At 38.6% G+C, this 13,400-nt stretch overlaps 2 protein-coding genes across 2 annotated transcripts; both read left to right on the top strand.

The window, feature by feature from the left end:
• The first annotated feature begins 3,815 nt into the window (after positions 1-3,815).
• LOC113343105 lies at positions 3,816-7,785 on the top strand. The gene is made up of 6 exons (XM_026587407.1): positions 3,816-4,200; positions 4,250-6,058; positions 6,186-6,240; positions 6,670-6,957; positions 7,042-7,105; positions 7,204-7,785. The coding sequence occupies exons 1-6, from the start codon at positions 3,816-3,818 to the stop codon at positions 7,783-7,785; spliced, it is 3,183 nt and encodes a 1,060-aa protein (XP_026443192.1).
• A 3,978-nt stretch (positions 7,786-11,763) lies between these two features.
• Positions 11,764-12,829, top strand: LOC113343104 (protein MAINTENANCE OF MERISTEMS-like). Its single transcript, XM_026587406.1, has 3 exons — positions 11,764-11,958; positions 12,055-12,722; positions 12,823-12,829. Exons 1-3 carry the CDS (start codon positions 11,764-11,766, stop codon positions 12,827-12,829), a joined length of 870 nt encoding a protein of 289 aa, XP_026443191.1.
• Positions 12,830-13,400: the final 571 nt, after the last annotated feature.

Genomic DNA, 13,400 nt, shown 5'->3' with positions numbered 1-13,400 from the left:
CCCCACTCACCATTATAGCCTCCACCACCAGAATCACCACCACCGTATTTTTCTTGTTCTCTTGTTCTTTACACTTGGGTACAACTACTATAGATGTTAATTAATTTAGGGTTCATGTTTAATTGATTTTGGAGAAATTAGGGTTGTGGTTGTTTAGTTGGGGGTTTAATCGATCCATTACAGAGAAGTTTCAGATGACGGAGAAGATAAGGTGGTGTAATTGGCTAGGATGGAATGGAGCGGGTAAAAACCCGGTACCGGAGTGGAACCAGCCAGTCTCACCGGTACAGGTACAGGTACCGGTCCTCAAAGTAAGGAACCGATCAACACCAGGTACAGGTACCGGGTTCACAAGAAACCCGGACTGTACCGGCTCATGTGCAGCTCTACATGAGGTTGTGGACAACCTTCTTGGAGCGCATGATGGGTAATAAATTATAGGGTGATTCCGCGGATCTAAAGTCCAGCCGCAACCAAACTGCTAATGGTGCGGATTTGAGAATCCGGTCCATAGATCTTGTGGACTGGGTTTCATCCGCAATTTTGTAAACGGATATGGGTGAAATCCGCGGTTCCGGATTTTTTGCCCATCCCCGAGAAATGAGCGATTTTTTTGGGACTACTCAAAAAAGGTGGGGGACTACTTTGTGATACAAATGTCCACCCTACATTATAAGGGGTGTCCTAAAAGATTAGGAAAGACTAATCTTACCTTATTCTAATTAAGATTATAACTAACCAACCCACTAATCTAATCCACTACGCACTAATCTTACCCACTAATTAAAACCTAAATTAAAAAAAACAAAATCAGTTTCATTTTCTTTTCTTTTCTTCTTCTCCTCTTCTTCGTCAACATAGACGTTAATCGTCGATTCGAAAAAATTTCATCGTCGATTAATCAATCTTTATAAGCAATGCGTGCCAAGCAAACATCCAGACTTCCAGGATTGAGTCCGGGACTCCCACATATAGTGAATCTCCCAAAAGAAGTGCTAAAGTTTAAAGAACTTGAAGCACCGTTGAGAGGAAAAATCAATCATCCAACCACAAAACAGAAGTCCAATTCAAGTGAAATGCAAATCTGCGGGTAATTTCCTTCATACCTATTCTTTTTAATTCGTTATTTGTTGAAGAAATCGATTAAAAATCATGAAAACTCATTGAAAATGGTAGTTACAGTGTAGATTTCGGTTAGGAGATTTTTGTTTAACCTAGATTTTCCAAACCGAACTTCTGAAAATAAGAACAATTCGTTGTGCTCGCAAAAATTTGACTAATATCTGGTGACCGAACTACATAGTTCGGTCTGCTCGCAAGAAAATCTCTCGTAACCGAACTCAATTTTTCCTTTGAAAGAATGAGTTTGGTTTTGTCGATAATTTCTCTTGGTAACCGAAGTTTTGAAATATTTAGTTCGGTGCGTTCACAAAATAAACTCTCGTAACCGAACTAAATTTTTCAAAGGTTAAGAATGGGTTCGGTTTTGTCGATACTTTTTATGCCTAACCGAACTTTTGAAATATGTGTTTCGGTTACCTCGCAATTTTTTTTTTTGGTAACCGAACTATAGTCTGCTAACTTCAAGTGTTGTGTTTACTTTATTTTTTAGTTCTATTTGATTTGATAACACAATATTCTCTTATGTTTAGCTAATACTTTGGTTTTTGTTCATTAGGAACAAAGGACAAAGATTGAGACAACAACTAGATGAGGATTTGAAAACTCCCACCCCTCGTGGAGAAAAACATTTAGATTTCCGAAAACGTGGTGCTACAAATGCTAAACATGGAGGGGGATTGTTACCGGAAGTCAACCAAGAGAATGTTCGTGATGTAATCCAAGATGTAAATCAAGATGTGATGGAGAATGCAATTGATAATGTTATTGAAGAAGAGAATGATGATGAATAAGATCAAGGAAATGAAGAGGTTGAACAACAACATGTTGAAAATATAGAAGCAGAAGAAGAAGAAGAAGAAGAAGAACTAGAACCCGGCAAAGAAGGAGAAGGACAAGAGGAGGAATATGAGGGATACAATGAAGAGGAGGAAAAGTATGGAGAAGGGGGAGAGGATGATGATGAAGAAGAAGAGTAAGAGGATGGAGAGGAGGGAGAGTATGATGATGAAGAAGAAGGGGAAGGGGATGGAGAAGAGGGAGAGGAAGATGATGAAGAAGAGCAGGAAATTATTCCTGCTAAAGAGAAAAATAAGCCGAAGCCACCTAGCAAAAGATACTCACACATTCCCCATAAAGATTTTTGTTTGCTACAAGTGGATCCAACTTATGGTACTCCAAATGATGGATGGGAAACATTGTTTGGCTACAAACACTCATGGGATGCGAAGATCTATGCGACAAAGGTATTCTTTAAGTTCATAGTGTTACGTTATTTTCATATTAATAGTGTTTCGTCAAGTATTAATAGTATTATGTTCTTTTCGTAGGATCATATGTTCTTTTCGTAGGATCATAACGATGCAGTTTGTCTTATTAAACGTCAAAAGGCGTCCACATGGGATCTTTCTTTGGAGTGTGACGAGTTTGTGTCCAAGGTTAAATAATGTGTGTTATGGAGAGCTATCACTACACCATTTTCCCCGAATTGCAACTAAATTTTGTAACGGCCCAGCAGCCGTTACAAACTTTTATGTTACAAATAGCCGTTACAACCTAGACGTAACAGGGAGGAGCCGTTACGAAATTTTTTCCAGATTCGTAACAGGGGGAAGCTGTTACGAATAGTAACATGCTAATTTTTTACGTGTGTCAGTCACACGCTTGGTGACACTAGAGCCGGTAACAGATATTATTGCGCGTGTGCCATTCAGCCGTGTGCCCCCTTTTTCCACCCAAGTTCACTAAGCTAGAGTATTATTCCTCCCCTGAAGAGATAAGCTCGTGAAGAGATGAGGGTTTCATCGAGTACACTCATTTCATTTTTTCACTCTCTTTCTCTTTTCGTTTCTCATCAGAAGATACCATAAATTTATCATCGTGAAGAGATAAGGGTTGCCTCTGCAGAAGATACCAGAAATTTATCAAAGACACTTTTCGATCTGTTATTTCAATCGTAAGTTTCAAATCAGTTAGTATTCAAATTTCTCGATCTGTTATTTCAATCGTAAGTTGTTTTTTTTTTTCTTTTTTATTCATTCAATCATCGTCTGTTTTTTTCATTGGGGTTTTTAATTTTAGGGTTTTTCCATCTGATAAATCTATTATGATTTCTATTTCTGATTTCGTTTTAGGTTTATTTTTATCTGATATAAATCTGATACGATTTCTTTCTCTTATTTCAGGGTTTTATCTGTGGAAGAGCTGAAGAACTTTGAAGGTATTTGTTTTATCATCTGTTAAATCAAGTTTTAGGATTTGAAGGATATATATTAACTGATATTCTGATTTCATGTTAGGGTTTGAAAGACTGAAGAACTTTGAAAAACTCCAAAGAGCTGAAGTTGAAGGTATAAGAATTGATTTGTTTAATTTCAATTAGTATGAATTGATTTTTTTTAATTTTATTTTTAGGTTTTCAATTAGTATGAATTGATTTGTTTAATTTCAGTTTTAGGGTTTCAATTAGTATGAATTAATTTTTTCTTTATAGCATGTTAATATTATGGTGTTTTATGTAAACTAGCATGTGAAGTTATTTGGCCAGGGCGTCGACAACCTGTTTTCTTTGTAATCTGTTTTCTATGAACTACTTGTAGACCATATGTATGAACTCTGTTTTCTTTGTAATATGTTTTCTATGAACTACTTGTAGACCATCCTCTCCTCGTTGAGAGGATGTTTCTGTCGTTTTCATGAGGGCTTCGGCAAACCCACCATTAGGACTAAGTACTTGGTTTGATCCTATAAAGTCTATTTTGAAGGGTAATATGTCATCTGATGAGAACAAGAAATGGATGAAGTGTGACCGTAAGTCTGGTGAATACATACAAGGTGTGAGGTCATTTATACAGTTTGCCAAGAATAATGGTGGTGGGAGGGTTTTATTTTCATGTCCTTGTCGAAATTGTATGAATGGTAAAGGTTTAGTTTCACTTAGTGAGATATCATTGCATTTGCTCAAATATGGTATTTGTTTGACGTATACAACATGGCGTCATCATGGTGAAAGTTCAGTAGCAGCACGGTCAAGACATAGGGATAACACTACAGCAGTTATGGATGGGAATGTTACAGTAGGTGTGGATGTGGATGGGATCTGCTATGGATATGGATGTGAATGTCACAGGAGGAGTTGATGTGGATGAGAATGTTACAGCAGGTGTGGATGTGGATGAGAATGTTACAACAAATATGGATGTGGATGAGAATGTTGGGACCAAGGGGTGTTGTAAGAAAAAGTTATCAGCGGCCGAGCGAGCAAGAGTACCATTGTATCCTTCGTGTCCTAAAGGAAAGTCGGCGTTGTATGTAGCGATAATGGTGAACAACATAAAGACTCAGTATGCGATTTCAGATAATGGTATGACTGCAATGTTAGAATTGATAAAAGAGTTGCTTCCCGAAGAAAACACCCTGCCAAGTAAGTTTCCAGATGTCAAGAAGATAATTCAAGAGTTGGGGATGGATTATGTAACCTACGATGCTTGCGTGAATGATTGTATACTCTATTGGAAGGATAAGAGTTCATTGCTGAAGTGCCCTGTATGTCAAGAACCGCGGTATGTAAGAGTTTTCAATGATGAGAGAAAACTTACTCAAGTTGCGCAGAAGACGTTGAGACACTTTCCAATAATTGCAAGGTTGAAAAGATTTTATAGTATACCATGGATAGCAGAGGCGATGCTTTGGCATTTTAGAGCACAGAAAGATATCAATGTAATGCGTCATCCTGTTGATTCTTCAGCTTGGCGTTGTGCGGATAGTTTTTTTCCAGAGTTTGCTAAGGAAGCACGGAATGTTACTCTTGGTATAGCAACTGACGGCTTCAACCCCAATGGATGCATTGGTCTCAATTACAGCTGTTGGCCGGTAATTCTCTGTCCGTATAATCTTCCTCCTACGATGTGTATGAAGAGGGAGTTTTCTATGTTATGTTTGTTGATATCAGGCCCAAGAGCACCAGGTAAAGATATCGATGTTTACTTACAACCATTGATTGAAGAGTTGAAAGAGTTATGGAATGATGGTGTTATGACTTTCGACAGCTTCACCGGTTCTGAATTTCTGATGAGAGCTAGGTTGTTATGGGGAATTCATGATTTTCCAGCATTAGGGACTCTTTCTGGATGTGTAACTCATGGGGATTTTGCTTGTCCAAGTTGTGGAGAAGAAACAGATGCTGAGTGGCTGCCATATAGTAAGAAGTTGTGTTATATGGGACATCGAAGATGGCTGCCAACGAAACACAAGTTTAGAGATGATAAAACAAACTTCAGTGGAGGAGTTGAGCATGGTAAAGATCCATGGCCACTAACAGGATTGCAAGTTCAAGAGATGGTAGCTAATTTGAAAAGCAAACAGGGTAAAGGAAAACCACCATCAAAGAAACGTAAAAGAGGGACTGAAGGGTATGCTGATGAAGAAATTTCCGATCACTCTTTATTTTCTCGAAGGTCTATTCTTTATGATTTGCCGTATTGGGGAGCGAACACAGTTCGTCACTGTACATATGTGATGCATACCGAGAAGAATATAACTGAGCACATTGTTAATACTGTATTGGGAAATAACAAGTCAAAAGATGGTCTTAATGCACGTAAAGATATGGAAGCTATGGGGATTAAAAAACGGTTATGGTTGAAAGAGGATGACAACACGGGCAAGAAAACAATGGAAGATGGGTCTTTTGCCTTAACAAAGGATGAAAAAGTTGCTTTCTGTACAGTTTTGAAGAATTTAAGGGTGCCTTCAAATTTCTGTTCCAATCTTCGCAACAACGTTGGTATAAATCCACCGGAGTTGAAGAATTTAAAGTCTCATGATTACCATGTTATGATGCAGTCTTTGTTTCCACTGCTTGTTCATACTGCAACTTCATTTCCTAAAGATCTGCGAGTTGCTCTTCTCCGGATTAGTTTATTTTTCAATATCTTATGTGCGAAGGTTCAGAGAGCATCTTTTACAAGCTAAAGCTAGTTTGGTGGAGGCGATGTGTGTTCTAGAAAAATTCTTTCCTCCATCCTTCTTTGTCATTAGTATCCACCTGATGATTCATCTGGCAGATGAAGCTTTAATCTGCGGTCCGGTCAGATTTAGGTGGATGTACCCCTTTGAGAGGTAAATTTCCCACTTGACTATTTCCCCTGTTTAGCAATTTTGTTTATTGTGCTGTCATGATTAATTTCTTTTATGCTAGAGGATGACTTTAAATGCATGATTGGACTAACACAGTAGTATAAAAATCCAATGGTAACCATAAAAAGGAGTGGAACTGTTTGTTCTCATTATTGAAAGGTTGTGTCTTTTAACATCTTACTATGTGTGTTATGCTAGTGCTGATATGGAGGGTACAAACCCTTGCTTTATAGATTAAATTGAATTTGAGAATGTTATATGGAATGTCAGGTGCTGAGTGTAAGATACTTTGATTAAGAAAGTTTATATTTGAAGTTTTTTTCTTCTGAAATTTTATGAAGTTGACAACTTAGTATAAGAATCATGCTTGATAAGGCCTTGACACCTTCTACACTTTACTATTCTTTGTAGGTTAATGAAAGGCTTTAAAGGGTTGGTGCGCAATAAAAGGTACATTGAGGGATGCATTGCGAGAGGGTATTCGTTGCGAGAAGCTAGCTTATTTTTTATGGATGGCATGTCAGATGATGGTGATGGTACTCATAAACATACTCGACGGGCTTTTTTAGATGATGACTATGAGTTTGCAGATGAGATGCCTCTAAGTACTGGAAAGAGTATGACTTTAACTCAAGTACAATTTGAACAATGCCGCAGCTGGATCCTATCTAAGTATTTTGAGATAGATGACTGGAGAAGGTAAACATTACTGCTTCAATGTGAATTTTAAATTGATGCATTAAGATGTTTTCATTATTTGATACTATTTTTATGTGGTTGCAGGAAGTATGATTCCTATGTTAGCGGCAACACGTCTAATGGTCAGCAGACCTCAAAGAGTTTTCATGTATGGTTGCGCGACGAGGTAACATGATATCTTAAATCTTTCATCCCAACTTGTTATGTTTTTGGTTGTGATACTAACTCTAACATGAACTTTTATAGTTGATAGAAGCCAAAGAGACTGATTCAACACTTTGGAGACTCGTGCAAGGACCCCTCTTCAAGGCACGATCCTACAGTAAATACCAAGTCAATGGCTTTACTTTTAGCAAACTAGGTTGTGAGGCGAAGAATATATCGCAAAACAGTGGCGTATCATTGAAAGCTTTTACAAGACTGAAAGCGAAGTCGGCCGAGGAAGCAGAAATAACTTATTACGGAGTTATTAAAGATATTATCGTCTTGAATTACATGGAGTTTGAAGAAACTGTTTTCTGTTGTGATTGGGTTAGTGTTGGAGATAAGAATGCGTGTAAGGTTGATGCAGTTTCAAAGGTTATAAAGGTCAACTTATCCAAGATGAAAAACAAAGTTAGAGTGTCCGATGAGCCGTTTATCCTTGCATCTGAAGCGGCTCAAGTGTTCTACTCGAAGGATCTTACAGATGAGGGATGGTCCGTGGTGTTGCACTCACATCAGGGGTTAACTTGTTCAGTAGATAAATTTGAAGTTCCTACAGCTTATCAATCAGTTCTTACTGACAATGAGAATTTCAAAAAGTTGCTTTCAATTGGTTCTATTTGAAATGAAACTGATGCCACCTTTGCAATGTGTTGCGCTTCACGAATATCTATAAAAAGAACGACTGCCTTTGTTTTGCTCTTGTTTTGCTTTTGTTTTGTTTTATTTGATCGCTTATTATTTGAGAGGTGTTATTTGTTTTATTCGCTTGTTCTGTGATCTGTTTTCTCTTGTGCAATATTTTCTTTCATGATGTTTTTTTTTTCCAGGACATGGCAGCAGTAGTCGTCAATGAGTATGGACAACCAGTTTCCAGGAACTGCACGACAGCTGGTCACCGGAAGGGCTCATTGGTTCGTACACATGTGCCTGTTTCATACAAAAACTGGAAGCTTGTGCCTCAGAAGCATAAGTATGATGTTTGGAATACCCTTAAGGTACAAAACTTACCTTAATGAGGGTTGTATCCTCAGTTGTTGTTCACTCCTTTAACTTCTTTTATAGTGGTTGTATCCTCAGTAAGCCAGTAATGAGATCTGACTTTACAGGACGAATTTAATATCCCTGAAACATCGAAGGATATTGTTCAGAAGTCCATGGATGGTCCATGGAGGAGATTTAAAACTGAGTTACGTACCGATCATTATGATTTGTACCCTACTCATGAAGAAAGGATTCTACATGTTCCACCAACTGTAAGAGAAGAGGATTGGATAAAATTTTGTGAGAATGAAAAAGAAGAAAAGGCAGCGCAAAGTAGAATTGACCATAAGCGGAAAAGACAACAATATGGCTACACACATTGTTCCGGTCGCAAACCTCATTGTTTGGTCAGAGCTGAATTGGTACGTAAGTTTTCTCGATCTCTTCTACATTCACAATTTTCCCCATCTCTGTTGTATTTCAATAATGCCTCAAACTCTGATATATTCACAACTCGTCTTGATCTCTGTAAATGTAGGAGGCCGAGAATCCTGGTGTAGAGATCAGTCCTGAGGATGTGTGGCTTAAATCTCATACACAAGAGAGTGGTTCAATCTTACCTAGCGCCCAGCCATATGCTGTGAGTCAGTTCACTTTTCAGTTATTTCAAGTCTTCTCATTGTTTTTAGTTAAACATATTATAATTTTCTCGATTGTTATGCTTGGCACAACAGGATAAGCTGAAGAAGGCGCAAGAAGAGATCAAAGAAAAACTGGATGCAGGTCTTCCAGTAGAGGAACTTTGTGCACTTGCTGCAGCTTTTGGAAAGGATACTAGAGGACAGGCTCGTTCTCTTGGACTTGTATCTCGTACACAAGTCCAACTTTCTGCTCCTGCGCGTCACAAGGTCAATGAGTTGAAACAGAAGGAGGGTGGTGTTACTCAAATGGTGGAAGAACTAGGTGGAAAGGTGGGGGTTCTAATCGAAGGACTTGGCAAATTATGCCACATAGTTCAAGATATCCAATCTGCAATGCCAGCATCAGTTGGCTCAAACTTGGCCAGCACCTCAAAAGCTCCATCTCCACAGGGTGTTTCTGCTACACCTCTATCATCTCCACAGGGTATTTCTGCTTCACCTCTATCATCTCCACAAGCTGCGACGAGTTCACCAGCTACATCAGGAGTACATGGCATGCCGCGTTGTTCATTACTGAACTTCGAGGGTCAAGTGGTTGCAACTGGTAACATCTGTACTGGTGGTTTAGGAGAAATAATTCACGGAGATCCTGTACCCTTACATCTTTCCAAGGTGTGTATCGATACTATTTCCAAGCCAGATGCAATAACTGTGAGTGCCAACAAGTATGCAACGACCTTCAGAGACGTTGGAATTGGAGGATATGTGCTTCATCCAAAGATGTGCCTCTCAATTTACGAAACACCATCTCTTTCTTTTTGATGTGTCAACCTTTTTGAGCATCGCGTGGTATCCGCCTCAACTCATATGGTTCTTTTTGGTCTTTTTATGCAGTTCAAACTTTTTTACGTATGCTCTTATGCATATGTGCATAACAAGTTTTTAGGATTATTTTCCTTTTTTTTTTCCAGTTCACACTTTTGTATGTATGCTGACTGATATGCATACTCTTATGCAGTTGTGCATAAGAATAGATTTACTTGAAGCAACTTCTGCAGTGCTGCATAACAAGTATTTAGGCTTATTTTCCCTTTTTTTTTTTGCAATTCACACTTTTGTATGTATGCTGACTCATACGAATACTCTTATGCAGTTATGCATAAGAATAGCTTTACTTGAAGCAACTTTTTTTGTCCGATGTAACTTTTCCCTGAATTATGTGAACACAAACCGGCTTATGAATGGATATGCACTTTCAGTTCATCATTTATTTGTATATGTGTGGGTGGCTTTTGTTCTGTTATATGTGAATGCACAGGGGACTTCTCGCAAGGTCAGCTGAAGCAGCAGTAGCCAGCCGGGGAAATATCAATCCCTGGTAATTATTTCACTTGGTTATATTTGTACTATAAAGTTTAAGAGGCGTGGTTTCTGACCTTCAATTTATACTTGCGAGGTATTATGCTGGTGGGAAGTGAACTACAGCTGGATTGGCATCAACTTGTGTACCTGTTAGAATACCGGGTAAGTACTTAACTTGTATATTTCTAGATTCCATGTTTCTTACGGGACTTTTATTTGTTGCGCGTGCGAGAGAGCTTATGGACTTTGGTTTGTATCAGGACCAATTGCAATGATGGCCTGGATCAGTGGTTGCAGTTTCAGTTGAAGCTCTTGATGACTAAATCATGGGCTTGTTCTTATTACAAAACCACAATAAGTATTTCTCATTGTTCTTCTCCCCAATTTATATTTTTTTGAAAGTTTTTTCTGCTTTTAACATAAGTTGGTATATATGCTTAGGAAGTTTAAACTTAGCAGATACTTTTCATCTATAACTTTATACATGGATTTCGAACTTGAAGTCTTAAAATTTGCAGCTTCAAGTTGGTTTATCAGCTCTAGCTGTGAACATAGAAAATTTGCAGTAAGTTTCTATGTACAGTCTCAGTTATATAAATTTGTGAACATAGGAATTTCTATGAACTGATACTTATGGGAATTTGTATACATTCCCCTACTATTTGATACTTAGAATAATTTAAGTTCTATTTTGTATGAATCCTTTGTATGAATCCATTTGAATGTGATTAGAATTGATTGAAAAAAAATAATGTTGATTGTGAAGGATAAATGAAAGGTGTATGCAGGTGGTTATTTTGAATTCCGGCGTATTCCGGCCGAGAATGAGCTGCCGGTCAACCTTGACCTGGTCAAAATTGGTCATTGCTGACTGATTTTGACCAGGTCAAGGTTGACCGGCAGTAATTTTTTTACTGTTGCAAAAAATTCGTAACGGCTTCAGCTTGTTACAACGATCTGTTACTAAATAAATTCGTAACGGCTCTCGCATGTTACGACAGTGCCACGCAGTAACGGCTCTACGCTGTTACAAAAAAAAATCGTAACGGCTGCTGGGCCGTTACAAAAAATTTGTAGCACCCCTTTTCGTAACGTTCCGGAACAGTTACAACCCCGATTCGTAACGCTCAATAACCGTTTCGAATCGGAAAAAATGGTGTAGTGTATTGAGTTAACACATGTGAAGTTTGACACTATATCATATCTGCATATCTCAAGAGGTATTATCTAGTGACATATACTATGCATCTTCCATTCGGCGACATGGGAATTACTCCCGATGATTGCCATAATATCATCGGCTTACCAGTGGAAGGTAAATGTCTTCGAGAAGGCTACAACCCCTCGATGAGTTATGAAGCTCTGGAAGTATTGGTTGAAAAATGTCGAGGATGGGATGCAAGAAAGTTTCAATGTGAGTTTAGACGTTCTGTGAGGTCCCTTAAACGTGGAGATGAGTATAATCCAAGAGAGGCAAATGGAGCATTGAAGAAGAAGTTCAAGTTGGTAAAGTTGAAGGCAGTATTTGAAGGGACCAAAAAGAATGTGGAGATAGGAAAGTTGGTGATGGACAGGGGAGACCCTTAGGCGCCATGTCACCGCTTATTGGTTATATATGCTAGGAACTGTCATTTTCCCCGACACTTCTGGAAATAAGGTGGGTGCACATTATCCACAACCTTTGGAGAATCTCGATGAGATGAACAAATACTCTTGGGCCACTGGTGTGCTTGCTTTTATTTTACAAGAGATGTGCAAAGGGTTGAGGATTAACTGTAATCAAATTGGAGGTCACTTGACTCTTGTTCAGGTGAGTGGATATTTTTGTACATTGTTAATTAGCAAATTATTTTTCTGCTTCCAATTCAATTTTCATGTACGTGGATATTTTTGTATTTTCGCATAGGTTTGGATTTACGACCACTTCCCTAAATTGGGATTGGCTAGAGCAAAAGACCCTTATCCCTATGACCAACCTACAGAAGGAAAATGGTTGTTTTTGGATAACCAAAAGAAGTCTAAGGGTTCGAAGCAGTTGACTTCGTTGAGGAAGAAATTGGATGCACTTACGGTGAACGATGTGGTATTTCACCCATACGCTGTACCCGATGATGTCCCTGTAGATGATGATGACTTGAATGCTTTCTCCCGCGTCACGCCTTACTATGGACCAATTTTGCATCCTAACGGCTACGCAATATATAATCCAAGGAGAATACTAAGACAACTTTGTTGCGTCCAAATGGATCCCGACGTGGAGCATGAAAATTTCACTTTGCAGGTTCAAGGAACAAAGAACACCGAGAAGTATTTTGAGCCAAATCATGAACCAACTCCTGCGGTAGCATATTGGAATGCACTTACTACCTACCACATACCAGGAGGTGATTTGGTACCTTGTGGTGGAGATGTAAATGCATGTGAGGAAGATTATATGGAGTATTATGAAGAAATTAGTCATCCTTTCGTGATAAATAAAGAACAACAAGCTAAGGATGATGCGGCAAAGACAAAGGAGAGGGAGTCTAAGAGAGCTCAGAAAGAGATGCCTATTTGTGGAGAAAAAGAAAAAAGGTTATGGGATAATGTGGTAAGAAAATTTCTTTCTCTTATACTTTTCAGTTGTTTCAAACTATTGAAAAAAATATTTACTCGTGCTTAAAATTGGAATTAGATGTTGAAGGGTTCGAAATTGTTGAAGAAATGGATGGCTAAAATCAAAAGTGGAGAGCCGATGGAGACTAAGGAACAAACCGCCTACTACAAGCAGTAGGAGGGTCTTATAACTAGAAGAATGGTGGAGACAAGTAGGTCTAAACAACTGAAGAGGGGTCGACAACCAGGAGAAGGCTTAAGTCGCGATATGGACGAAACTGGTGGAGGAGATAAAACCCCAAGTGATGAGGAAGTTCGTCTTAAAACTCGTGGTAAACAAGGAGGTGGTAAGAGGGGTCGTCAACAAGGAGAAGGTTCAAGGCGCTCTGTGGAGGAAAGCGGTCGAGGAGATGATACCACAAGTGATGAGGAAGTTCGTCCCAAAACTCGTGGTAAACATGGAGGTGGCAAAAGGGGTCGTAAAAGTGGTCGTCAGTGATCACATGGGATTTTAGTTTCAAAAAACATCTTACTTATGGATTTCGTATTGTTTAATTTTGGTATGTTTATGTTTTTTAAACAATTACTTAAGGATTTCGTAGTTTGGTATGTATAACACTTTTATATCTGTTTGAGAACCTTCTTTGTGTTTTCAAT

This window comes from Papaver somniferum, unplaced genomic scaffold, assembly GCF_003573695.1.
Source record: "Papaver somniferum cultivar HN1 unplaced genomic scaffold, ASM357369v1 unplaced-scaffold_54, whole genome shotgun sequence".
NCBI classification, from domain to species: Eukaryota; Viridiplantae; Streptophyta; class Magnoliopsida; order Ranunculales; family Papaveraceae; genus Papaver; species Papaver somniferum.
This window is presented reverse-complemented; position numbering and strand designations above follow the sequence as displayed.

Bases quoted from the DNA above. Each gene is read 5' to 3' on its own strand.
- LOC113343105 (XM_026587407.1), top strand. From the start codon at position 3,816: ATGAGGGCTTCGGCAAACCCACCATTAGGACTAAGTACTTGGTTTGAT. The intron at 6,241-6,669 runs GTAAATTTCCCA...TATTCTTTGTAG, and splicing joins TGGATGTACCCCTTTGAGAG to GTTAATGAAAGGCTTTAAAG. The intron at 6,958-7,041 runs GTAAACATTACT...ATGTGGTTGCAG, and splicing joins GAGATAGATGACTGGAGAAG to GAAGTATGATTCCTATGTTA.
- LOC113343104 (XM_026587406.1), top strand. From the start codon at position 11,764: ATGCTAGGAACTGTCATTTTCCCCGACACTTCTGGAAATAAGGTGGGT. The intron at 11,959-12,054 runs GTGAGTGGATAT...ATTTTCGCATAG, and splicing joins GTCACTTGACTCTTGTTCAG to GTTTGGATTTACGACCACTT.